We start from the raw sequence: 27112 nt of genomic DNA, 5'->3' as shown, positions 1-27112 counted from the left end.
TTCTCCCCCTCTTCTCCCCCTGTCCGCTCCCTGAGCACGGCCCCGGCCCCATCCCCATCCTCTCCCTCTCCCTCTCCCTCTCCCTCTCCCCTCTCCCCTCACTCCGCTCCCATCCCCATCCCCTCCCTTTCCCCTCACCCCTCTCTCCTCTCCTCTCCTCTCCTCTCCTCTCCTCTCCTCTCCTCTCCTCTCCTCTCCTCTCCTCTCCTCTCCTCTCCTCTCCTCTCCTCTCCTCTCCTCTCCTCTCCTCTCCTCTCCCTCTCCTCTCCTCTCCTCTCCCTCTCCCTCTCCCTCTCCCTCTCCCTCTCCCTCTCCCTCTCCCTCTCCCTCTCCCTCTCCCTCTCCCTCTCCCTCTCCCTCTCCCTCTCCCTCTCCCTCTCGTCCCGCTCCCCGCCCCGCTCCCGCCTCCCGCCGCCGGCGCCGCCCCGCCGGTCCCTCCCGCCGGTCCCTCCCGCCCGCTCTGTGGGCCGTGCCCGGCGCCGCGGCCGCCCCAGCTCCGCTCGGGCTGTGGCGGGGCGGCTCCAGCCCTCGCGGCCGCGGCGGCTCCGCCGCCCCCCGCCCGCCCGCGCCCCTCGCCTGCCGCCATGGGCGCCGCGGCCCTGCGCGCCCTGCCCTGGGCGCTGCTGCTGCTGGGGCCGCTGCTGCCCGGGCAGGTCCTGCAGGCCAACCCCATGCTCACCTCCGAGGGCCAGCCCGCGCCGCTGCCCGGCGGCGACGTGCCGGGCTTCACCCCCGCGCCCCCCGCCGCCCCCGAGGAGATCCACCCGCTCAAGGAGCAGCCGGCCAACGGCTCGGGAGAGGGGCACACCAAGCCCCGCAAAGCCTTCCCGGTCATCGGCATCGATTACACGCACGTCCGCATCCCCTTCGAGATCTCCCTCTGGATCCTCCTGGCCTGCCTCATGAAGCTGGGTAGGTGGGCGGCGTTGTGAGGGGAGTCCGTGGGAGAGGGCCTGGGAAGGGGCCGCCGGTGGCCTGGAGAAGGAGGGACCCCCGGAGCAGCACAGAGCGGGATGCCCCGGGCAAATGGGACAGACACCCCCAGTCATCACAAGGAGTGACCCTCGTGAGCATCTGCCACAAGGGACACGCCGAGCATCCGGGGGTGGGACCCCCTGGGCAAGCCAGGGCAGGACCCCCCAGCTGGGTGGGACAGACACCCCCAGTCACCCCAAGGAGTGAGTGACTCCTGTGAACATCCCACAGAGGGATCCTTTCGAGCATCCTAGGGAGAGACCCCTCTGAACATTCCAGGGTGGGACCACCCCAAACATCCCAGGGCAAAATCTGCACACCTGCGAGCCTCCCAGGCTGGCTGGGCCGGGGTGGGCACTGCTCTCCCCACGACCTTGGGTCTCTGTCCTGGGCCTGGTGGACAGCGGCATCCCAGTCCCTCTGCTCCCACAGACTTCTCATCTCCGTGCCTGGAGATGCTCCTGACCCCTGCTTGGACCAGGTTTGCTTTCCTCCCTTTGACACTCAGGGCGGAAGCACCCAGTTTGCTCACTTCCTCTCTAAACCACAGATGCTTTTTGTAACCTTGGAGAAGTCACTCAAAAACCTCCCGGTGCTTCGGCCTCCCCTTCCTCCCCCTCCACAGCAAACCGGGGTGGGTTTGCCTCTGCTGCAAAGCATCCTGAGATTCCCGCATTAAAGAGAGCGGCTCAGGACTAGAAAAGTCACCCGCTGGGATGACCCACTCTGGAAAGCATCACTCTGCCAGGGCTGGGGTTGTTGACAAAGTGTTTTCCAAACTTCTGCAGCTGGATCAATACCAGCCTAATTAGCCCAAACCTGTGACATGATGTAACCTGCTGTGCTGTCCCCAGCCTCTGGCAGTGCAGAGGTTGAGCTGGCCCCGGTCCCATCCCTGGTGATAAAGCCAGGGGGACAGATGAAATGTTTGCTTTGGAGCAGGTGAGGAGGGATGGGAGCTCTGCACTCCTTCATTTTGCTCCTCAGTTACCATCACTGGTTTAATAAATGGGGCGCTCCAGCTTGCTGAGGGAAATCTTGCTTTGGGAGCTTTTAAAAGCTGGTTCCTGTTGTAAACCGTGCCCTGTTCTGGTCTGGAGGGGTCTGAGAGACCCCCAGGAGTTCAGATAGTTCCTGCTCAGCTACTCCTCAAAATATCCCATCCCCTTCCCAGCCCGCTGCAAGTGTGCGTAGGCAGGTGCAGTCCCATTTCCACAATCCTCCTGAGTGCTTTATTTACATGGAGGCAGAGGAGTGAGAACACTTCAGACCCGGAGGCTTGTCTGGGAGACAAGCAGTCAGGACAGGGTGGAACCAGGTGGGAATCATGGGGTTTCTGCCTTCCTGGCATTTCCCAAAATGACCTCGAGCCCGTTCAGCTGGAAGGTGCCTCTCCCTAGGGAACGCAAATCTCCTTTCGTAGGGCTCCGCTGTTGCACTGCGCCCTCAGCGCTGCTCGGAGAGCAGAGAGTGATGAAATCAGGAGTATCTGTGCGGAAGCTGGAGGAGAAAGGAGGGGCCAATGGCCTGCGGCCCTGCTGGGGTGCGCGGGGAAACTGCTGGCAAACACCCGAGTGGGCAGCGGCTCGGGGGGATGGACGGACGTGGTGGGGACACCCACCAGACTCTCCGTCACTGGTGCTGTGGGAAGCTGCTCCTGCCGCCCTTGCCTGCAGTCAGGGCTCGTTTGTGCTGCAGAAAAAGTTGTGGCTGCCGGCTGTCAGGTGTTTGATGCTACACATACTATGCAAGACTGCGTGTTTTAAGGGGTGTATTTTAGGAGAGGCTGCCCTGCAAGTTTGGCAAAGGTCTTTGGAGGTGGCAGGTGCTCTGCAGAGCTCCGGAGATGTTGATTATGCCAAAATCCACACCTTAGCTTACCTACAGCAGTGACAGGGCCTTGACAGCAGGGCGGTCCTGGGACACCCTTTTCCTTGGCCTCCTTTCCAGCGTTTTGAGTTTCTTGTCTGTGCTGCCTTGGCAGGTAGTTCCCAAGTTGCAGGTACAGCTCCCTGTGCTCGTGAGCAGCAAAAAACGTCTCACTGCTCTATGTCCATATCCCAGCCCCATCTATCCCCCCCTGGACCATGGGGCGTTGTTCAGCAGCAGAAAAACGGGCTTTTTTCCACGAAGGGATAGCTCTTACACAGCTGGGCACTGCTGGCAGCACAACCTGGAATGGCAGGATGAGGCTCACACAGCTCCAGGCTCCCTAAACCAGACAGGGTCTGCAGCATCCCATTTCCAGGACGAGGAGAAGGGGACTGATAAATGGAATGGGAGTTGCAGTGCTTCCTCTTTCTCCCCACACTGTCAGTGTGCATTTATTGATGCATCAGGGTGATCCTGAGGGGACCAACATCTTCTTTTTCCAAGAACAGCAATTCCTGCGGTGCGGGCTGTGCATGATAGCTCGGCACCTCCTGCCTGCCTCTCCCCAGCTCCACAGGCCTCCTTGCTGGACTGAAGCTGGTGACTGAGACACAGGTTGCTACAAAACTGAGTCTTCAACCCTGTGAGTCATTTCAGGGTGTCACCCTGGGGTAGTGCAGGGTGACCATGTTGAGGAGCTCAGAAATACAGGGCTCTGCTCCAGGCCAGGAGATGCAACCTGACCTTGTTCCTGTTGCTCAGTTTCCCCCTGTTGCTCTTGATGCTTTATACAGCTCTTCAGACTTAAATGCAGCCTCCTGTTGTCCCATCCAGGGGATTTGTCCTTTCTCCAGCAGCTCTCACTGTGAGTTTGTTTGGGGGATCAAAGGTGTGAGTTGAGCCCTTCCCCTCTTGCTGCAGATTTTGTAAAATGCCTCAGAGATGTTGGTTTCTGGAGGATTCCTCACCTGACAGGGTGCAGAGGGATGTGTCTGCCGAGTACGTCCTGCAGGCATGGGCTGTTCCTGCTTTGTTAATCCCCATGGAGAAGGGGAAGCTGGTGCTGGCTGCTTTACTTAATACTCACATGATATTTTAAGGCTGTGTAGAGGAAGAGTGAGGGGCAGCTACAGCTACATGCAGATCATGTCTGGTGGTGGCCTGACTTTGCCAGGAGAAGCCTTTGCAGCTGCAAGTTGCAACCAGACATTGTCTCAACCTGTTGTGTTGTTGCAGAAGGTCAGATCTTCACAAAACACCCCAGTCAGGAGCTCTCTGTACCCTTCTCCAAGGTTTTGCTGGGGTATCCTAAGGGTTCCTTCACACTGTGCCCAGGGAGTGGTTGGGAAGCTGGAGGGATTTCCCAGCAGGAGAACCTGGTTTCCTCACACTGATGGCTGACCTTTCAGCTCACGTGGCTCCCAGAGATGTTTAGTTTGACTGTAAATACGTCCTCATTTCAGGGGAAAGGGAAGGAGTGAGTCAGGAATGTAAATAACAGATTGTGGTCAGCAGTGCCTTTGCTGGCTGTGCTCAGCAGGCAGAGCTTTGTGGTGAGCACCAGCTCTTACCAACCTTGGGGAAGAGCTGGGGCTACCTGCATCTCCAAAGCCTATGCTGGCCCTTCCTTCTAAAGCCAGAAAGCAGAGAGTCATACTCCATTAGCCACCTTCCACTGAGGCATGTCCTGTTGTCTGTCTGCACCAAATGGCTTCCCAGCCTCCCTGGAGCATCCTGGCCATTCCACCACCAGCTCAAGGAGATTGCAGGGTGTGGTGGCTTCACCTTGACTAGAAAGTAACCTAAAATTTATGTCTTGAGTCCAAGGTTTGAAAGTTGGGTTGTGCCTTTCCTTCTTTTGTCTGGGAGTCCCTCTCCCCCAGATGGAAAGAGTCTTCATACCAGGGCCTGTCCTAACAGGACAGGGGGAAGTGGTTCTGTGAAGGCAGGTTTAGATTAGATATGAGAAAGAAATAACATGCTCAGAAGGCAGTAAGGCCCTGGCACAGCTTGCCCAGAGAAGCTGTGGCTGCCCCATCCCTGGAAGTGTCCAAGACCAGGTTGGACGGGGCTTGGAGCAACCTGGGAGAGTGGAAGGTGTCCCTGCCCGGGGTGGGGGGTGTGGAGCTGGATGGGCTTTAAGGTCCCTTCCAACCTAAACCATTCCATGATTCTGTGACTTGTGGTGCCCACCAAGCTGCTCTATCACTTCCCTCCTCTGCAGGAGAAACTGGGATGGAAAAATCCTCATGGCTCAAGATAAAGGTGGTTTAATAAAGAAAAAGCAAAGGTCACGTGCGGAAACAAAGGGAAACAAAAGATTTATTCTCTACTTCCCATCAGCAGATGATGTCCAGCCACTTCCTGGGAAGTACCTTCAGGAACGTAGTGGCTGCTCCAGAAAGCAAATGTCCTAATTGGAACTGCCCACCCTCTCTTCCTCTTTACTCATTGCTTTGTGTGGTGTGGAATATCCCTTTGGTCAGTTTGGGGCAGTCCCAGCAGTGTCCCCTCCCAGACTGCTGCCCACCCCCAGCTCCTGGTGAGAGGTGAGTGTGGGGGCAGCTGTGATGCTGTGAGCAGCAGCCAGAGCACAGGGTGTTACCAACCCCCTTCCAGCCACCACAGAGGCTCTGCACTCTGAGGGCTGCTGTGGGGCAGATGAGCTCCAGCTCAAACAGACCCAGGGCGTGGGGACATCACTCCCTGTGTCCCCACACCAGTGACCGTGCTGGGGGTCCCCATGAGGCAGCACTTGCAGCTGAGCTCCAGACACTGCTCACTGCCTTTGGAGCCTGTGGCTGTCACTGAGTCACTGCTCTGTCTCTCCTTCCCCCTTGGCAGCACTGCTATCTGGGGTGTTCCTTGCCCCTCCAGACCGAGTGACAGCTGCCAGCGCCAGCCTGGCACTCGCGGAACTGTCCCCACCGTGTCCCTGTTGGGCTGGTGTAAAACGAGCTAGGGACGGAGCCTTTGCTCAGCGAGCAGAGCCCAGAGCTGTGCCGGGGCGGGTTATGTGGGGACACACTGGTGCCTTGGGGAGGTTAGGTGTCACATCTCAGCCTGCCGTGCCAGTGCAGCACCGGTGCTTGGTGATACTGTTTTGGAGAGTACCAGTGGTCCCCCAGCACTGCTGCGCCTGCAGAGGAGCAAGATTAGGGAAGCTCTCGGGGCCTGTGAGCTGGTGATAGGAGCTGGGAGAAGAAGGGCAGAACCTGATGGGTGCAGGTGGGGTTGTGGAGCCCCACAGAGGCTCAGGGCATGGGGGGTGGCTTCTGCACCTGGAGGAGACAAGACAATTTCAAAATTGCAAGAGAAACGTTTGTAGAACGTTTGGTGGCTGCTGGCTGACAGTGAGCTTTGGGTGCTAAAACTCTTGGGTGCTAAAACACTTGGGTGCTTTTCAAATGTTTTTATCAGCCCACATCCCTGCTCTGAAATCGTGGCTTTTGGAGGGGCCACTCCGAGGTCTTACAGAGCCCTGCAAGTTGAGGAACTTGAGGATTCCTGTGGGCAAGGGTTGATAAGCAGGGTAGGAAACCTGCTGTGGTGGTGGCACTGGATGGAAGAGCTGGATCTTGAGACCAGACACAGCAGAAACACCCCGGAGCAAAGCCACTGGCGTGGGGACGCCTCTGCCAGCGCCACCTGCAAGGGTGGGAATGGCACAACAAAGAAACATTCCCAGAAGTGCTTTGTTGGTGATACGTGTGTCTGACATGCAGGATGAGCGTGCTGGGGTTATCTCTGTGGCCCTTCTGCCACCCAGGTGTGACTTCCCTGGGCGCCAAGATGGCCGTGCTGGGCCAGCTTTGCTGGGATGGCCATCCGCAGAGCCGGGCAGGGGGAAGGGGCTGTTCCTGCTGGATCCAGCACTGGCTGAGGCGGGTTCCTCACTGGGCCAGAGGGAAATGTTTGTCTCGTTCCTGGCAGGAATGTTTGTCTTACAACCTGGCTTATCACTGCTGGCTGCAGACACGGTGGTGGTGAGAGCTCGGAGATCGCCCCAGTGTCCCCACTTGTCCCAGGGAGCTGTTCAGGGGAGCTGGGCCTTGGGGAGTGACTGTTCAGAAAGGATTTTGAAGTGCTGCTGCAGCTGGTGTCACAGAAGTGTAAATTGTCAGGATAATGAATTTAAACAGTCTCTTCCAATGCAGACTTGTTGCATTCCCATTTCCTTATTGGGAATGATCTAAACACATGCTCTGGCTCCCTTTTCCCCCTCTTTGCCATCTCAGAAAGAACAGCCACAGCATTTATTTTTTCCTCCCTGATCTGCCAATTGCTGGTGTCTGAGCTAAAAAACATCCAAACTGTTCCCTCCATGGATCTGAGAAAACCATTAGTTTAATTATGGTTGGAAGAGTGAAAGATCCCTGCTGTGAAATACAGGATGGTGATGGAGTGGGAAAAGCAGAACAGGTCTGTAATCACAGCCATTCCTCCCTGGTGAGCCCTAATGTCCATTAAGGCAGGATTACACTCTGTTGCAGCCTTGGCTTTGCTCCCTGCAGGGACCCTGTTGCCTGTGGCAGCTTCTGGACCTCAAGGCCCTCAGGAACCAAAGCTTTTGTTGCATCCCATTTATCAACAAAGGCTTGGAGACCTGATGCTGGGGTCAGGGATGGGCTGGCTTCCCACACAGGCTGTGGGTGGAATTTGGGATGTGGGTGTTGCAAGTGCTGTGGCAGCCAGAGCCCAGACTGGTGCTGGCCTGGCTTTCAGGGAGATGCTGTGGAATTGTTCCTCCCCTGAGACCTGCAGGTGACCTGGGATGGTTTGTGGGGGAACAGCAGAACGTGTCAATTTTTGGCCTGTTTGGTTTACATCCTTTCTCCCAAATTGCCCAATCACCCAACCACAGTTTGCCCATGATCCCCAGAGATGCTGGAGTTCCCTTGGGAATTAGTGGGGTAGAGGACAAGTCTTTTGTCTGCAATTAATGTAGCTAAGTAGTCTCCTTTGGGGTTTGAGAGTTACCCATGGGAGAAGGGAAAACCAGGTGGTGGTGGAGGGCAGAGGGTTGTTCTTGGGGTGACAACAATCCTGTGGCACAGAGGGACTGCAGCCCCTCTTGTGCAGAAGAGACACAGATATCTCCCTAGCATTTGTACAAACCAGACGCTCATTAGGCTTGCAAATAAATACTTCTGTAACACAGTCCTTCCCCTTTTCCCTCCTGCAAGCCCTGGTTTTGGCTGTAGGTGCAGAGGTGGTGGGGGCTCTGAGCCTGTCCCAGGATCATGCAGGGCTTGGTCCTTTGGTCCTTTGTAGAGCATCATTGGAGCTGTGGCAATAATGGGGATGAATTACTGCAGCTGCCTTGTAAACATTTGGTTTCTCTTTTTTTTTTTTTTTTTTTTTTTTCCTTCTGATTTGGGTCCCCAAGGCCTAATTTGTTCAAATAAAACCCGAAATCCACACGGAATACTCTGTGAAAACACAGCCTTGCTGAGTGGAGCTGGAGCTGGGTTACACCTCATCCCCTCCCATCTTCACTGGACTGCCTGAGTCAGCAGCAGCTTTTTCTCACCTTTTGGGGCTCAAAACTGCCAGTGTAGGTTTGATGCAAACCTCAGTGTTCTGAGATTAGGGCAAGACAGCTTCCAAGGGAGCAGCAGAGGAGCAGGGGATGGTTTGAGTTGAACCAATGTTGGTGGTTGATCCTCTCACTCCACTGAGGTCCCAGCATCTGTTCCCCATGGTGTTGGATATCTCACGGACTGCTCTGATTTTACAATGTCTTCCAGTTGTGTGTTAAATCTTGTCGTGTTCTGTTCTTTGGCTCATTTCTAGGGCCGCAGAACTCAGGTGTTTCTGCTTGGGAAGGAAGAAACCAAATTAAAAGCTCAGCAGACGGGCGTGCACACACTCGTTGCTGCCTGTTTGTTGGAAAAGGCAAGATCCAAGGCTGAGCTTTGCTTGGAGTGGAGCAGTGAGAATGAATCTGGTGGTGTGTCACCTCTGGTGGTACAAAAATCTGCTGTTACATCACCCCACGTCTCTTGGGGTTCCTTCCCAGAACCTGCCTGCGAAAGAAGGGCACGACTAAGGCTCATTTGAAGCTGGGGTGGTGTTTTGAGTGGAAAGTTGAAGAATGCAAAGTACTTTTTTAGTCAGAAGAGAACTAACCCATTTTCTTGGGTTGCCCAGGAGTGACTCACAAACATCTCAGCATCCAAGGTCTTTGTCTCCAGAAAGTTGCAATACAATCGACCTCCAGGGACAGCACTTAAATCCCACTTAACAGAGGGTGCTGCTACGGAAATAATTCCCCTCTCTTGTGCAAGACACACACTTGCAGAGCAGACACCCCGTGGCAGCAGTTTATTTCCAGTGCCTGGAATTATTCTGCATTTTGGAGTCACAACATGCTAAATCTTAATCACGGATTTGGAGAGAAGGCAGCTTCCCACCCCACTGCTGGAGATTTAACAGCAGACACACCAGGGGCACAGATTTAAGCACACACAGGCCTTTAAAGAGAAGAGCTGGTGTTTCCAGCCCTGTTAGTGCCTCAGTTTCCCTTGGGAATGCTTTTCCCACAGCAGCCTTGGTCCCTGGGGGTGAGTTTGCAAGGAACAGCTCCTCTCCTGTCTCAGCTGCTGCGTGGAGGGAGAGCAGCTGCTCCAGGACCTGGGCTGGGTGTGAGAAGCATCGTGGCTGGGGATGGTGCTGGAAGGCAGCAATGGTGTCTCTGTGTGCTGGGGAAGAGGTGACAGTGGCTGGGTGCTTGTGCTGGCTCCGGACGCACTGCTGGCATGTGCTGAGAGTGGTGTCACTTTGTCTGGGCTTGCAAAGCCTGGTAGTAATCAGTGCTAATTGCAATTACCTCCTCCCTGCTGTCCGAGTGGAGACCAACAGGTTATTTCCTGAAAAGCTTTTGTTTGTCTTTCCTGCCCGTGTTCCGGGTAGGAAATCTGCCCTTCCTGGGAAGGGCGATTGGCATCGCTCTGCCTGGGGAGTTTGTCTGTGGTCACCTCAGGCTGGCTCAGGTTTAACTCTCCCCAAGGCTTTGAGGGTCAGCAGGAACTGGGAATTAAATGCTGTGTCCTGCGGTTGAGGGTAAGGAGCTGGGAGAGCAACTGGAGCCTTATTTTGGGTGACCAGGCACTTTGCATCACCTTGAGTCCCTTCTGCTCCAGAGCATCCATCTGCATCCAACAGTGTGAAGGCTCCCTTTGCACCACGCAGATGTTAACTGGGAGGATTCTATTCCATAAATCCCCTGGCACTGACCCCTCTAACCCAGCTATTCATGGCATCCAGCGCCTTGTAGCAGCTGAAGGAATCTGGAAAGAGCATGGCTGGTGAGAGTGAGTTATGTTTAACTCCCTGTCCCTTTCCCTGGAGCTAAAGAAGTTTTTCTAGACCTTAAGCCTCTTCAAAATGTGCAACTCCAGCTGCTGTCACTGTTCCGAAGGATATAAACCTGGATGAAGATGCTGTTGCCCTATAGAGAACTCACTTTTCCAAGGTAAATGGGCCGTGCCAGGAAGATCCCAGCCTTGCAGGCCTGGCTGTGAGCTGCGCCCATCCAGAGCTGGTGGGGAAAAGTCAAAATGAGTCTTGAAACAACCACAGCGGAAATCTGGGTGGCAGTTTGTCCCCGTGTGCCTCTGTGCCCAGCTTCTCCTGGGTGAATGCCATGGGTTGGTAAAGATTCGCGGTCCCGCCCTAGAAAGCTGTGTGAAGCCTGCCCAGAGGCTCCGAACAGGTTTGGTGATTGCAGACTGTGGGTTGGGAGCGGCTCTGGAACATGCCTGTTAGAGGAATGCAGTCAGCAGGATTGGGGTTACCGGAGCACCAAACCCTTGACTGGTGTCCCAAAGCTCAGCAGGAAGGGTGGGTTTGGCATCTTGTCATGGGGCAGCTCTAGACCTGGAGAGAGGTGGAGGAGAGCTGCTCCATGCACAGCTGTGCACAGCTGGGGCTGGAAGAGGACTTTTTGAGATGTGGTGGCACCAAGCCTTGGAGCCTCCCAAGCCATCGCTGCTCATTGGTTCTGTGTTTTCCTCCCTACTTGGAATACTGCAGCCATGGGGTGACAGTCCAAGGGCCCTGGGTCTCTCAGTCTTTAATGGCAATTAGGTCTTTCTTAATATGTGCTTTTCTTGCAGAGTGTCCCTGCCTTCCCTTCTGGTGTGAAGGAGAAGCATTATCTAAACACAGGACTGGAAACTGGGAGCTTCTGGGTTCTCATGCCAGCTCTCACACCATTCACTTGGGGACTCGGGCAAGTCCATTTAATGTCTTTTGTCTCTCATTTCCTTTTTACAGCTGGGAGGAAATTAATACCAGCTCTGTAAAAGACTCCCAATTGATCTGTTAATTTCTTGTGAGTGCTTCAAGATAAAACCAGGGTACGTGCTCTTGCTGCTCTCAAAAAAAAAAATGTGTTCAAGTGTTTGTGCTAAAGGCCTCTGTCCATGGATTGTTCTCAGAGCATGTTGTGGTTGTGTGTGGGCACCTTCCCCTCTGGGGAGGCTGCTGCTCCAGGTCTTCCCAGTCCTTCCCAGAGTCAGGGCAATGAGGTTTAACTGGGAGAGATGGCTGGCAGTTCTTTGGCTGCAGGCTGAGCAGTGTGTGCTCTGTGAGGAATGCCGAGTGTTGGATCACACCAGAGGCTCACCAGGCTTCTCGGAGCTGTCCCACAGTGTTTGGAAAGAGTGGTGCAGCAAACCAAGGAGCAGCCACCCATCCCTGTGCTGGGGGGAAGAGTGGGTGCTGAGCCTGGATCAGGGCCAGGGAGGAGATGTCCGTGCTATCGTCGATTCCCTGTGTAAACAGCTCATTTCTGAGTGTACACAGTGGGTTCTGGCAGGGGGGCCGCCCATCCTGGCAGGCTGAAATCCAGGGTGCCTGCAGATGATTCAGACCTGGGATCGCTGCGTCCTCTCCCGCTCTGCAGCACTGCAGCGCTGCCACGGGGTCCCAGTGCACCTGCAGCACTCACACACTGCACCCTGCACCCCTCCAGGAGTGTGCTGGGGGAGGAACACAGGATTTGCCTTCGCAGAGACAGTGTGCTGCTCCTGGAGGGGGTCGGGGCAGTGGGGAGCTGGGCTCATCTGCATGCAGCTCATGGCTCTGACTGCTGCAGGATGCAGGGATGCCTCTGGTCCTGTTCCTCAGGCTGCTCAGCTTTTTGGGGACCTTTCTGCATCTCCAGGTCCAGCCCGACATGGGAAGGACAAGCTCATGGTAGTGCCATCATCATCCTTGGGATGAATTTCTCTGCTGGTGCCCATGGCTGGGAGGGGGCTGCATCACCAGGGTTTGCAGTTTGGCACTCCCTGCATCCTTCTTGACCGTGGCAGTGCCTGCTGTGGCTGGCCTGGGCTCAGAGGCACATTGCTGCATGATGTTGTTGCAGGCACTGAGGTACCAGAAGAGACTTTGTCCTTGCACTCAGTCGCCAGAAGAAGCTTTGCCCTTGCCCTGCTGTTGCTGTCTGTGCCAGGGCTCAGCTGCTTGTCCTGTCCCTAGGAGTGTCATGCCAGTGGCTGGTGCTGGGTGGGAAGGAGCTGTACCCCCCTCCCCTGCTCACCCTCCTCTCTCCGTGCCCTGCCCCAACAGCTGCTTTGACAGCACACCAGAACCCATCCCATTATCACCATTAGCAGCTGCAATGCATGAAATGGCTCTAAAGAGCTGCTCTCCAACAGGCTCCATGCACAGAACAACCTAGGCTTCTCCCCCAGACCATCTCTTAACTGTCCTTGGCCCCTGGACCTTGCAGAGAGACATACCAGCATTGCTCCTGCTGGTGCCCTGGCATCCATCCCCTCTGTGCCTGGAGCATGGGAAGCTCTCAGCATCCTTCCAAGGAGAGAGGCTCTGGCTGCAGCTTATTCTGTGTTTATCCTGCCCTGGGGTGCAGGCTTTGCTCCCCAGAGGCCTCCAGGGAACAGTGAGATTTGGGAAAGGCAAGTGCACTGCTGCTCCCTCCAGCTGCCTCAGATGAGGTGTCTGCACTTGTCTCCTTTTCCATCAGAGGATTTATTCAGGGCCTGCCAGTGGGAATTTCCTGGGAGCTGCTGCTGCAGGAGGACAGTGAAGCTGTCAGACATCACAGCCCTGCTGCACCTGCCCGCCAGCCCTTCTCAGTGATCTCACAGTGATGCAGGGGAGCATCTGTTGTTTCTCAGGGATGAAGGGCTCTTGCCTGGGGCTGCACTAGCCAGGCCTCCTGCTTTGGCTGATGTGCCTGTACCTTGAGGCCTCGACCAAGCCATTTCTCACGAGTCTTCCTGTGTGGAGCCAGCTCAAGTTATGGGTTGTGGCTGCTTGGCTGAGCTGCAGCAAGGCTGGTACCTGGCAGAGTCTGCTTTTTGTCCTGTGGCTTTCAGTTTGGGAGTCACCCTAGGGCTGGCCTGATGCTATCAGCCCTGTTCTTATCTTCTGCAAAGCAGGCAGGGTCCGGCTGTCACCTTCCCACACACACCTGCCTCGCTGGGGGCTGGGGCTGTACCAGGCAGCCCTCGGGCTCCTATCGAAGGAGCTCCTTCCGTGTGCCCGGGGCTGTTTGCACTGGGTGGGAAAGAGGGGTAAAACCAGGGGCAGCTGGATGGCTGCAGGGTGGGGCCAAGCTGGGTGAGCAAGGTCTGTAGGCACAGGGGTGATAATGTCACAACAAGGGGAAATAAAACAGTCCCTTCCTCGTCTGGCAAGGGGTCCTAATGGCTATGGGCTGTGACAGCATGGCTTTTGGGGACGTTGTGTGCAATCCAGCTGGGCAGGGTCACAGCCAGGCTGTGCTGGGCACCTTGGGGTCCCCCAGGGTTTCATCCCATCCCATGTGGAGGAAGCTGATCCTGACTCCTGAAAATGCCTGGAGGCTATGGGGCACTGCTGGATGCTGATGGTTTTTAACCAGTGCTGAGCACCAGCCTGGTTGCAGCCCCTGCCCACCCGAGTTTGGGGTTCAGTAGTGACCCCGAAATCAGGGCTGGATGTTTTGCTTTTCCCTTCTCTGTGTGCTGGCTTTGCACGCTGTGCCCATGGCGAGGTTTGGAGGGTGGCTCTGTGGCCCTCGTGTGGGATCTGCATTCACTCAGTGACTCACAAAAAGCAGCATAAATTAATTACCTTCCTGGTTCTTGGCTTTGCTTCGTAATTAGTGACAACAAAATAATGAGGCTTGAATGAAACATTTGGTTTGTTCTGGAGGAAATTGTTTTGCTTAGAAGCACTTTCTGTACCTGTGCCTTAACACAAAAAACAAGAAGTCAACTTCTCACCAGGAAATGGCATTTTGGGGTGGAAAATCAACGCTTTTCCGTTCTGGACATTGAAGCCACTGGGTGCTTAAAAGATTGCCCAAATCAACCCAAGCTGCTGAAACCAACCCAAAAAGAGCTGCAGGGGAGCACTGGGGTGACCCAGACCTGCTTTAAAACTCTGCCTGCTCCCTGGTGAAACAGAAAAGGGTTTGGCAAAGCCCAAACTGCGTCATGGCCCCACATGTGCCCTCCCAGTGGGATGGCTGTGGGAATAAACCAGCTTGGAGCTCTGTGGGGCTGGAATTTCAGGGCACATGGTGATGTTGGAGCTTGTGAGAGGCAATGAGTGTAATTTAAGTACAGTGGTTTTACCCCCTCTCCTGGCAGGGTGACACCAGCCGTGGCCTCACTCTATTTATAGGTGTAAATCACCAGCTATTTAATTCCTTTTGAGCAAGTTCAATTTTCATCCCCTTCCCTCGAGGCTTCCCCATTACATCTGGTGCAGCTCTCTCTGCTCTCCTTGTTCCCTGTCTTTGCAGGGAGCCGCTGGATCTGGCTCCATTTTCCAAGGGAGAAGCACAGCAGAGACATCCCAACATCCCTGATGGCCCTGCTGGAGGCCACAGCAATCAGCAGAGCCTGGCTGATCTTTGGCCAACTGCTGGTCAGGCGAGGGAACAGAGAAATCCACTGTGTTTTTTTTCTGAGGAAGGATAAATGGAAGAAGCTGCAGCCAAAATCTGGAGGACTGGGATGGATTTTCCCCTGGGAGCCAGTTGCGAAATGTTCTGTCACTGCATCGCCATCCTCGCAGGGCTTTAACCCTGCTGGGGTCTTACCCCCATCCTCGACCTGCCCAAAACACAGCGTGGGAAAGCCAGATCCCAGGGGCTCGGAGCTCTGCAGACCCTGGAGCCCAGCCCAGCCCTCCTTCCCTTCCCTCCCTGCTGCTCCTTCAACAGGAGAAAGAAGGGCATGCTGCTGAGTCATGGCTTCGTGGATCACTTGTCCCCAGGGCTGGTGACACATCTGTGATTTTGGGGCTCAGCCAGCAAAGTGTCAACGTGCGGGGGCTCTCCGTGGTGCCTGTGTCACACGGGAATGTGGGAAGGTGTGCACACCTGCCTGCATCCCTCACCTGGGATTGCTGCTGCCCCTCTGCAGGGCCCACCCGGCCCCTGCCAGCCTGGTGTCCTAAGGGGTTAAAGTGGCCCTCGGAGGGGCCCAGTGCTGTCAGAGACTCGTGTCTCTTCCAGCCCTGCTGTCTGCAGTGTCCTTCAGAAGGGCAGCCCTTCTGAGCATGCCTGCTCCCCCTCGTGCCTCCTTCCCAGACCCTGTGCCGCTCCCAGCCACCCTGCAGCCCAAACAGCAACCAGCCTGGGGTCCCCAGGGCTGCAGAGAGCATCACCCGGGGGGCTTCACTGCCCCCTTGCCCAGACTGACCCTTCATCTGCCACCTCCTTCTAGAACAGAATCCCTGGGGGTGGGAGAGCTCCTAACCCTGGTTAATAATTGAGTGATTCCTCTGAGCCTGCCTGCTGGAGCCTGCAGCTGCTCCAATAAACCTGGGCAGCCTGGGAGGACGGGGGGTTTGTGTAACCACTCTCCTTTCTCGTGCCTCCTCTTGGCTGACAGGATCATCCTGGAAGCATCCAGGCTCTCCGAGGCTGTGTCCCTGCGTGGGTGCTTGGGAATGTGGGCTGAAGCCTCAGGAGCATCCAGCTTAACCATGAAGGTGCTGGGCCCTTCCAGCCATGCCCTGTGCTCCCTTCCCTCCTCCCTCCCCATCCAGCAAATCCACTGACCCCAGAATAAACACCAGAAATGCTTAGAAGCTGCAGAACAAACTTTGTCAGAGCCAGCTCTCCTTGCCTGCAATCTCTTTCATTTGAAGGATGGGATCTAACCAGTCTGTGGTTAAAACTGGGATTCCTGTCCCTAGTTCTTTCTGCCCAACCCAAGGAACTGCTGTTCACCAGTGAGCGATCCCTGTGTGTGCTTTGCTGGGCACGTGGGAGCTGATGTAGGCAAGGAGCTGTTTTCATAGGAACTGTATCTCCTGGATTTCCTTGTCTGTTTTTGCTCAAGCTCCTGGGGTTCATGTTTAACTCAGCTGTGTCTCTTTTAATGGTTCTGGTGGTATTTGGTGCTGGTGAGAGGGAGCTGCTCCCATGGAGTTTGTTTTCCAAAAGAGGAAGCTTGGGTGACTGTGTGTGCCCTGTGCTGGGGATTTAGAGATCTGGGGTCACATTATTATTATTATTATTATTATTATTATTATTATTATTATTATTATTATTATTATTATCATAGTAATCATCTTTAAAGCCATTATCAAGGCTTGTTCCCCTTTCTGCTGCCCCTGCATGTGCCCGTGGCTGGGCATCCTCATCTCCCAGCATCCTGCCACAGCCTTCCTCATTTTCCAGGAGGGAAGTTCAGGCACAGGGCTGGGATAAAAGCAGCTCACCTTTGCCTGGCCTCATCCCCACAGTGAGGGCATTCCTTCCCATCAGTCACCCCCATCCCAAAGTGGGATGCTGGCTCCCACCAACAGACTGGCACCAATGAGCTCTGGAATGCTCTAAAAATACTGAGCAGAGCAAGCAGGGAGCAAAAAATGGCTGAGATTCAGTGAAATCAAAGGCATAATTAAAATGCAGCCCGTGTAAGTGTATTTTTAGGGCCCTACAAAAAAGCTGTAAACCATTGAATTCCCATCAGCACACGAATGTTCCAGTTTAATGGAATCCTGGGGCCTGTGGGGAAGAAGTGAGAGATGCTTAATTGTCAGTGTTTGTGTTTTATTCATGATTGAACAGACTTAGCAAGCAAAAACTGATCTGCTGTTGGCTTCTCGCTGCTTGTGTGGCTTTAAGCCTTATTCGAGTCAGAAATTGCCCGGTGTGCTGGAAGGGTCGGTGGTTCCCAGGGTTTGCATGAGCTGTGCATGGAAAAGGGATTATCACCTCCCCTCCCATAGGGAGCTCCATGCCAGGGCTGCCTTGGGTTGCTCAGAGCTTGTGTGGGCTCCAGGGGATCCAAGGAAGAAGAAAAATCCCATGGGGGTAAATCAGGAGCTGCATCCGGGCTGGGAAGTTCCTGAATGCAGGTGCCTGGGTGCTGGGGGTGCCTTGGGACAGAGTTTGGATGTTCCCAGCTCCTCCTGCCTCCCCTCGAGCCTGCGGCCATCGAGCTGTTTGCTGGGGTTGGTGCTGCTGGGCAAAGCCAAGGCAGGAGCCAGACTCCTTCCAGCATCACTGCAGCACCAGGGACCCTCTGGAGCAGCTGGAATGGTTCCTGGAGTCTTGGGTGTGATGAATCCTCTGGGCTCGCCCATGCTGGAGCCTGTTCTGCAGCTCAGGTGAAATTTGGGGGCTAATCCTCCCCCCAGGGGCTGGGCTGGGGGCTGCTGGTCCTTAGGGAGGGCCTGTGGAAGTGAGGCCTTTTCCCGTGGGAGCTGGGGTGTCTCTGTGCAGGTGGAGGAGCGATGAGCCGGCCGTGGCACAGATGTGGCCCTGCGGGCTCGGGGGTATCTGGCTTGTTCTGGAGGGGATTTAATCTGTTGTGGAATTGCTGCAGATGGCACGGCCGGAAGGAGCGGAGGAACACGGCATGCCAAGGCAGGGTTCCTTATTTTAAACTGCTTCCCTTGCCAGGGAACAAATATGCCTCGCTTCAAAATAATAATTATAAAGCCTGGGAGGAGATCCAGGGAACCCAAAATCTTTCTGTGGGTGTTGGTGTGCTGGCAGATGCCCGGCTGGGGGTGTTTGGTGGGAATGTCATCCCAGCGGGTCAGGGCTGGCTCAGGCACCTGCATTTGGAGTTGTGCTGTGATTGGAAAAGGGGGAAATGTGTTCCCTGTTACCTTGCACCCCAAGGATGCATCCTGTCCCTGCTGCAACCAGCCATGTTAAACCTCCAGGAAGGAGAATTGCATCCTAAAATCCACCAAGCAGCCGCTCTCATCCACATCCCACAGTGCCTCGTGCCAGGGATGCCCGGGGATGGGCTCTGTGCCTGGCACACTGGGAATAGTGGCACTGGTGGGCAGGCTGCTGTCTGATGGGAGGGAAATGCCACTGCCTGCATGTACTCAGGATCAGTGCTGCAGTGGGAAGGGCTGGAGCCAGGGACTGCTCATGTGGAGAGAGCTGCCTGTGCTGCAGGGCTGTCACTGGCCTGGGGTCCACAGAGAGACCCTGGGGTGTCCCAAGGGTGACTGTCACCTGCTGCTGGGACTCCCAGGGTTCTGGCCTGAGACCAGCAGTACTGGTTAAGTTGCAGTTTCCACTTGACAGAGCAGGGCAGGAGGGGAAACTGAGGCACACGAGGAGTGACAGGTCACAAGGAGTGCAAGGAGGGCTGGGAACTGGTCCGACTCTGGCAGGGGTGTCCCCCTGCAGACAGCATCCTCCATTCCTGTAGCCAATGTGTCTCCTCCTCTCTCCTTCTCTCCAGGCTTCCATGTGATCCCATCAGTGTCCAGCATCGTTCCCGAGAGCTGCCTGCTCATTGTGGTGGGCCTTCTGGTTGGGGGGCTCATCAAAGGGGTGGGTGAAAAGCCCCCCATCCTCAAGTCGGACATCTTCTTCCTCTTCCTCCTCCCCCCCATCATCCTGGATGCTGGCTACTTCCTGCCCCTGCGCCCGTTCACGGAGAACCTGGGCACCATCCTCATCTTTGCCGTGGTGGGCACGCTCTGGAATGCCTTTTTCCTGGGGGGGCTCATGTATGCCGTGTGCCAGCTGGGTGGGCCCGGCCTCAACCACATCGGCCTCCTGGCCAACCTGCTCTTCGGCAGCATCATCTCGGCCGTGGACCCGGTGGCTGTGCTGGCCGTCTTTGAGGAGATCCACATCAACGAGCTGCTGCACATCCTGGTCTTCGGGGAGTCCCTGCTCAACGACGCCGTCACCGTTGTGAGTGGCTCGGCCCGGGGAAGGGGGTTTGCTTCGGTGCAGGAGCATCTCAGGGTGGTGGCAGCTGTCAGGGCCATTCCAAGCTGCCAGGTGCCTCCTGGCAGCTCCACTTGGACCAAACCTTGTCCATGTGCAAAGCTAAAAATAGAGGCTTAAAACACTGCAGAGTTGGGTTGAGGTGAAGTCTTTCTCTTGGTGGGCCGGGGAGGCTGAGGGCATGTGCCCAGTCAGCCTCTTGGTGCCATGGGCTCTGGGAATCTGCTCTCCTGGCTGGAGTTGCTGTGCCTGTGTCTGTCCTGCCAGGGGAAGCATGAGGGGCTGACCCTGGGTCAGGCAGCATGGCCATGTAGCTGCTGCTCCCTCTGTCTCCTTTCATGTGGTCACCCTTGCTGTCCTCCAGCTCCCAGGAGGTGGGAGAGCAGCACATCAGCCATGGCAAAGGGGAGAACTGGAGGGGCTGAAGCCAGGCAAGCATCCCACCTGGATCACCCCTGAGCCCCACTCCAAGCAGCACAGCTTTGCAGGGACCTTTGGGAGGTGGGGCCAGGCCTGCTCCCTTTCCAAAGGACATCATTGTCCAGGTGCTGGCTTGGCCATCAGCATGGCCTTCTCCTCTCTGCAGAGCTGACCTCTAAACTGACTCCTAACGCATGCTTTTTCCTGGCTCTTTTCCCATATCCCAGCTGTCCATTCCGGAGCTGGCTGCTCAGCCCCTACTGACAAGGTTCCTGGTGACAAAGAACACTCTGTCCCACCACGGGGCTTTTTCCAGGCACTTCTCCCCCATTTTTCAGCTGAGGGGTGCCTGCAGGGTCTGTGTCCCCACTCTCATCCCTGGGGAATGCTTTTGTCTGCCCCTGCCCCAGGGCCTGGCCCCAGCAGGCAGGAGCTGGCCCCTCTCCCTGCCTGCAGGTGCTGCTATTCCTGCAGGATGCTCTAAATCCTGTTTCCCATCCTGACATGTGCTTTAACATCTCTGCAGTGTCTGGGGGTGGGAGAAGGCAGCACAGCCCAGAGTCTTTCCCTCAGGTTTCCCTCAGCTGCAGAAGCTGCCTCAAGGGTTTGGGTTCTTCTCTGGGCTGTGCAGGGCTCTTCTCTTCTATCTCCCTGCATCTGTCAGGAGTCCCCCAGCGTGGATCTGTCCTGACCTGCTCATTGGGTAAACAGGAACAGCCTCTGGCTGGTGACCAGAGGCCCTCCTGGCACAGCTGGAGAGCAGAGTTGTCCCAGACACATCTTTGGTGGCACCGTGTCCCTGTGGGCACAGAGGACAGGGAGCCAGTCCCCTTGGCTCTGTGTCTGGCACAGCAAAGCACCAGCAGCTGGTTTTGAGTGAGCCTTGGTCAAGCACAGGACCCAGCTCAGGGTCACCAAACAGTGACCCAGCTCAGCTCAGGTGTGCCACACTCCCAAGGGAGGTCCCTGGGCAGGTCTTCTCCGAGGTGAGGCTGTCCCTTACCAGAGGGACAGTTTGAACCCCGCTCTCATTTCTCCCTGCCAGGTCCTCTACCACCTCTTTGAGGAGTTTGCCAGCTTCGAGCAGGTGACCATCCTCGACATCATCCTCGGCTTCCTCAGCTTCTTCGTGGTGTCGCTGGGCGGGGTCTTGGTGGGCGTCATTTACGGGGTGATCGCTGCCTTCACATCCCGCTTCACCTCGCACATCCGTGTCATCGAGCCCCTCTTCGTGTTCCTCTACAGCTACATGGCCTATCTGTCTGCCGAGCTCTTCCACCTGTCCGGCATCATGGCGTGAGTTGGCAATGGGGAGGAGGTGCCCTCCTGTCCCCAGGACCCCTGGGGGATTTATGGGGTGTAACCACAGTCTTCTGGCTGGCCCAGTGTGGTCAGTACATGCCCAGTGAGGCCCAGTGAGGCTGGGATATGCAAGGAGGCACACAAGAGGAGTGAGTCTGGGGAGTTGTTCCACACATCCCGGGGTGCTGGCAGCCTGTTGCTGTTCTCCTGGGCACACAGGAGCAGGCAGGGCCGGCTGAGCGCTCAGGACACCATGGGTTTGTGCTCCAGTGCTCACTCCTGCCCTGCCAAGGGAAGAAGAAACCTCATGTTGCCTTCTCTGGAGGCCCTGAATATTTGCTGGTGGTTCACAAGGCCCATCCTGCCCTGGAGCTTGGTGTCACAACACAAAATGCTGCTGCAGGGCCAGGGCTTGAGGCTGTCCCCATGTCCCCATGGCTGCTGAGGGCCCCAACCTCACCCCCAGGCTCATCGCTGCTGGCGTGGTCATGCGGCCCTATGTGGAAGCCAACATCTCCCACAAGTCCCACACCACCATCAAGTATTTCCTCAAGATGTGGAGCAGTGTGAGCGAGACCCTCATCTTCATCTTCCTCGGTGTCTCCACCGTGGCTGGTCACCACTACTGGAACTGGACCTTCGTTATCAGCACGCTGTTCTTCTGCCTCATCGCCAGAGTGTTGGGTGAGTGTCAGTGTGGTGGCAAAGCCCTCGGGGTGGTAAAAGAATCATGGCATTTTTTGGGTTGGAAGGGACCTTAAAGCCCATCTCGTTCCAGCTGCCATGGGCAGGGACTCCTTCCCCCATACCAGGTTGCTCCAAGCCCTGTCCAACCTGGCCTTGAGCAGCCCTCTGGGCCATGATGGTTTGCCTTGCTGGGGAGGCTGGAGATGGCTGGGTGGCACTGCTCCACCGTGGGCATCACCCATGCTGGTGGTTGGTGCTGTGGGGAGATGGGGCTGAGGCCGTGATTGTGCCAGACATGGGGTGGAAGCTGCTCAGGGATGTTGAGATGAGCAGACAACTCTCACCTTCACCCACAGCCCTGAGGGGCTGCAGGGTGGGCTCTTTGGGACTGGAGGGGATCCTTGACCATTCACACAGGACTGTGCTGCTCCCCCAGGTGTCCTTGTCCTCACCTGGTTCATCAACAAGTTCCGAATTGTGAAGCTGACGCCGAAGGACCAGTTCATCATCGCCTACGGGGGCCTGCGGGGAGCCATCGCCTTCTCCCTCGGCTACCTCCTAGACTACAAACACTTCGGCATGAGGGACATGTTCCTCACAGCCATCATCACTGTCATCTTCTTCACTGTTTTCGTGCAGGTTGGTGGCACTCAGGCTGTGCTTTCAGAGGGAAAAGGGGCTCTTCATGTCCGTGTGGAGACCGGGGAGCCCATCCCCAGCCTCCATCCCTGACCCCGTCACTGTCCCACGTCCCCAAAATGCTGCACAGTGACACCGACAGCGGTTTGGCTTTGCTGAGCCCATCCCATTCCCACCGCTTGCCTCAGGCAGAGATGTAACCCCCCTCCCCCTCGCCAGGGCATGACCATCCGGCCCCTGGTGGATCTGCTGGCTGTGAAGAAGAAGCAGGAGACGAAGCGCTCCATCAACGAGGAGATCCACACGCAGGTAATGCGCTGCTCCGGCTGCCCCACGTGCTGCCTTAGCCCTCTGCTCTCTCTGCTTCTGCCACTCCACCTCTGTCACTGGGACCTGCCCCTAAACCAGAGCCCAAGGTAAGGGGGGCCAGAGCGAGGGCTCTCCCCTGTCTGTGTCGTCCGGTGCCTGCTCTGACCCAGACCCCCCAGTGCCTGTAGAGCCAAGCCTGGTTGTGTGGGTCCATCCTGCCCTCCCAAAGCCCATCCTGGACCCACAGCCCTGATTTTACACACCTTGAGTGCCCTCCCCATGTGTCACTGTGGGTGGCAGGGGAGGGAGAGGCTGAGCAGGAGTCCTCCGAGCTGCTCACGCCTTGGACCATCTCTTCCAGTTCTTGGATCACCTTCTGACAGGGATCGAGGATATCTGTGGTCACTATGGGCATCACCACTGGAAGGACAAGTGAGTGGGGAGGTTTGGTGGCTGGGGAAGGGTTTCAGTCACCACCCAGAAGGTTTCACAGCTCTGTGCCAGGCTTTAACATCCACACGCAGACTCACCGTGGGGAATTATGGCCCTGGATTGGGAACAAGTGGGGCTGCAGGGCTGCACCCTTGCACCCACTCCATGGCAGGGTGGGAGCTGCCAGTGGGCAGTCCCTGCAGGAGCTCAGGACCATCCCTAGTGGGCACCAGCAGGTGCTGGGTGTTGTGGAGACATCCTGGCTTGGGAAGGATTCAGGGAAACCTGGCCTGAGCCATGCTGGTGGAACTGGACCCAGCACTGAGCCCAGCAGTGCTGTCCTGGGACTGGGGACTGGGGCAGGGCCAGGGCTGACCTGTGACTGCTCCTCCTCTCCCACGTTCCCGGGAAGGCTGAACCGCTTCAACAAGAAGTATGTGAAGAAGTGCCTGATCGCTGGGGAGCGCTCCAAGGAGCCCCAGCTCATCGCCTTCTACCACAAGATGGAGATGAAGCAGGCGATCGAGCTGGTGGAGAGCGGGGGCATCGGCAAGATCCCCTCTGCCGTCTCCACCGTCTCCATCCAGTGAGTTCCCTGCCTCCCGTGGCACCCTGAGTGCTCCCTGCTGGTGGCCACAGGGCAAGCAGCCCTTGGGTGCTGCGCGGCCATGGTGGTGTGGCTCTGAATCCTGTCTATCCATGCAGGAACATCAACCCCCAGACCCTCCCTTTAGAGCGTGTCCTTCCAGCCCTGTCCAAGGACAAGGAGGAGGAGATCCGGAAAATCCTTCGCACGAACCTGCAGAAAACCAGGCAGAGGGTGAGGTGTCCCCTGGCGTGTCCCTTGTGTGTGTCCCCTTTGCCTCGCTGGCAGGGGCAGGGACACTGCTCCCCAGACGCCCTCAGCTGGGCCTTCACCCCTGCTGTCCCTGCCCTGCTGTGCCTCGTGCTCCTGGCCTGACTCTTCTTCCCCAGGAGGCTTTTCTTCTTGGCATGGTGCTGGGATAGTCTGAGGGGCAGGCTGATTTGGTCAGTGGCTGAACCCAGCCTTTAAACCCTCGTTGGGCCAGGGTGGGTCAGGATGGGTCAGGATCAGGCATCCCGTGGTGTCACACAAGGGATGAGCCACGAGCCTGCCTGGACCTGCTCTGCCCACTGGTGGCTGTTCATCCATCTCCAGGAAGAATGGGGCTGCTACCTTTCTTTCCCTCTCCGTGTGGGATTTTAACCCGTCTCCTTTTCTCGGGATCTCTTCCCAGCTGCGATCCTACAACCGGCACACACTGGTGGCTGACCCCTACGAGGAAGCCTGGAACCAGATGCTCCTGCGGAGGCAGAAGGCCCGGCAGCTGGAACAGAAGGTGTTGGGGGAACACCAGGGCGGGAATGCTGCCAGGGCTGGGCAGGACAGGGGCCAGGGGGGCTTCCCAGCCTGGGTGGGCACAGGGAGGGGGCTGAGGTTCAAATGCCAGAGTGTGACCCCAAGCCTTGGGGGTCCTGTGATTGCCCCAGGCCCCAGGCTAGTCCCTGGAGCGTGGCTGGGAGGATCTGTGCCCGTGTCCTCTGCGTTCCGCTGCCACTCCCTGCCCATCCCTGTGTCCAGTTCCCTGCCTGCCTTCCTCGCCTGCCCTGGCCATGCTGCTGACGGTGCCTTGCTTCCGTTGCAGATGAACAACTACCTGACGGTGCCAGCGCACAGGGTGGACTCGCCTACCATGTCCCGGGCTCGCATCGGCTCAGGTAGGTGGGAGGGAGCTACACGAGGAGCGGCACTGCCGGCACCTGGAGCCCTTGGAGCTTGCGCTGTCCTGCACCTCTTCAGCTCCCTGTGGCTGCCAAGCCCCGACCGTCCCCATCCCACACCCATCTGGCCGAGCCCCAGAGGGTTGCTGTTCCGAGCAGAAGCACCCAGCTGGCTCCCCAGCACAATTCTCACTGGGAAGTCAGGTTGGGCAGTCCCTTTGGAGCTCGGCTCGCTCCATCCACGCAGCCACGTCTCTGTCCGTGCCCCTCCCAGCCCTCCTCAGGGGAGGGCATCAGGAGCACTTAGCCCCCAAACCTGTTGCCATTGGATTCCCACTTTGTCCATCGCACATTCGCTTTGGCACCCTCGGTTCCTCCTGTCCCGTGTGTCCCCTCCCGCTCCGGGGACAGGGTGTCGGGTGTCGGGGTGTGACGCGGCTGCGGAGACGGTGGTTCATCAGCAGAGGGCAGCTTCGCCCTTCCCGATGGAGCCGGGCTGCCGGCAGCTCCAGCTGGGGTGTGGGAATCGGGAAAAGGAATTACACAGCTGAATTGGAAATCAGCGAGACAGCCCAGGCACCCCAGCCCCAAACAAACATCTGGGGTGCATCGCCGGGGGTCCCTGAGACCCCCCTTCCCTGCCTGACCCCTCTGTGCCTCCCAGACCCGCTGGCCTACGAGCCCAAGGAGGACTCGGAGAACCTGCCCATCATCACTATCGACCCGGCCTCGCCACAGTCCCCCGAGTCCGTGGACCTGATGAGCGAGGAACCCAAGGGCTGCAGTGGCCTCCCACCCTCACCCGAGGAGGATGAGGAGGGGCTGGTGATGCGGGTGAAGGAGCCTTCCTCCCCAGGGACTGACGACGTCTTCACCCCGGGGACCAGTGACAGCCCCAGCAACCAGCGGATGCTGCGGTGCCTGAGTGACCCCGGCCCACGGCCGGAGCCCGAGGAGGGGGAGCCCTTCATCCCCAAGGGGCAATAGCTGCTGGCACAAAGCCTTCAAATCGTTTCTCTCTCTCTTCATTCATTCGTTCTTTGCTCTCCGTTTTGGTTTTTGGTTTCTTGTCACTACACACTGGGTTCAGGAAGGGGAGACTGTCCTCGATGGACTGGGATTGCCAGGACAGCTCTGCCCAACAAGCCCTGGGCTGGCCCCAGTGAGCAGGGAAGGAGCCCTGGGATGCCCTGGGCTCCTTGGGCTGCGTGGCCTGGGGGTGACGGACAATTTTCCGCCCGGGATTGGGATTTGCAGGTGCCTCACAGCCCCCGCGGGGCTCTCCCAGAGGTGCCCACCCACTCAGGACCTGCGGCTGGCTCTGACCAGGGGGTCTCCACAGTCAGTCCCCATGGCACAGCTTCCCCTCTCCCCTGTTGTGCTTTATTGCCCCCTGGCCTTGCTCCAGAGCGGAGAGATAGGACAGCAGGAGCTGTCAGCGGGGCTGGCACACACGTGCTCCCCCTGCACCCTCCCAGGCACCTCGGGCTCCTGCCGCTGCTCCCCCACCTTGGCAACTTCCCCGTGGGACCGGCTGTGCCTGGGGTCCTCCCTCCTGGCCTCACATTTCATCACAGGTCTTTTCAAAGAAATATTCTAGAGCCATGCAGGGGGGAAGCTGGGACCCCCCTTGCTTTGAGCAGCCTCTCCATCCCTCCTGGAACTGCTGTCACTTGTCCCCATGGGCACCCTCCGCCAGCCTCGGCCCCTTGCCCTGTGCCAGCGCGGCAGCGGCTGCTCCTCAACCAAAGATGGGGCCCGGGGTGTGCCAGGGGGATTATTTGTCCCCCTGCAAGTGAGAGGAGCTGGGGGGAGCCGAGTGCCAGCTCCCCAAGCGTGGGGACACATTGGATCCGGAAGGTTGGCACCAAGGGGACAACTGGGAGTGCCGGGGGTCCTGGAAGGACCCATCTTTCCCCAAGGCTTGTGAGGGATCACTGGGTGTTCTGGTGATTTGCAGCCCTCCCCAGGCTCAGGGGTGTCCTTTGTCTGTCACCTTGTCCCCCACGTGCCAACCAGCTCCTGCCATGTGCCACCTTTGCCATGGGTACCACGGGGTGCTCACCACCCCCTCCCCGGGGACCCTGGCCGCTGTCCCCTCCCTGTGCCGTGCCTTGCCACGCTCTGCCCTGCTGCCTTGGTGGGCACCTGTCCCACATCCCACCCGCTCCACATCCCACTGGGACGCCCAGATCTGGCGTCCGCGGGGCTCCGTCACCGGGGCGAGCGCCCACATCGCTGCCTGCGCCTGCCTGCTGCCCTGCTCTGTTTCCAGGAGGAAAAAAAGCAATGGAAATTCTCTTGTATAAAAAGGAAAAAAAAAAAAACCAAACCCACATGTAAAGAGATTCTTGGTTTTTATCATAAGTATTCTAATAAATTAATGCTAATTTTTAGTGGGGGTTTTTCCAGCTGTTCGGACTCCTGCTGCTCCTGCCACACGGTCCCGGCTGTCTCAGAGGAACAAGGTGGCTGTGACGCTTCGTCCCCATCACTGGGATGGAGGGTTTGCCTCTCACCCTCCTGCCTGACTCAGGGACAGCT

At 57.1% G+C, this 27112-nt stretch overlaps 1 protein-coding gene across 1 annotated transcript; it reads left to right on the top strand.

Annotated features, from left to right (window-relative positions):
- Positions 1 to 572: 572 nt before the first annotated feature.
- On the top strand, positions 573 to 26964 carry SLC9A1 (solute carrier family 9 member A1). The gene is made up of 12 exons (XM_053998945.1): positions 573 to 912; positions 18540 to 19000; positions 20502 to 20752; positions 21225 to 21442; positions 21882 to 22084; positions 22304 to 22393; positions 22755 to 22825; positions 23238 to 23411; positions 23531 to 23645; positions 24085 to 24186; positions 24493 to 24565; positions 25233 to 26964. The coding sequence occupies exons 1-12, from the start codon at positions 585 to 587 to the stop codon at positions 25553 to 25555; spliced, it is 2409 nt and encodes an 802-aa protein (XP_053854920.1). The 5' UTR covers positions 573 to 584; the 3' UTR covers positions 25556 to 26964.
- Positions 26965 to 27112: the final 148 nt, after the last annotated feature.

The sequence above is a fragment of the Vidua macroura genome, chromosome 25 (assembly GCF_024509145.1).
Source record: "Vidua macroura isolate BioBank_ID:100142 chromosome 25, ASM2450914v1, whole genome shotgun sequence".
Classification (NCBI taxonomy): domain Eukaryota; kingdom Metazoa; phylum Chordata; class Aves; order Passeriformes; family Viduidae; genus Vidua; species Vidua macroura.
Note: the sequence above shows the minus strand (reverse complement) of the source record. Positions and strands in the feature narration are given on the sequence as shown.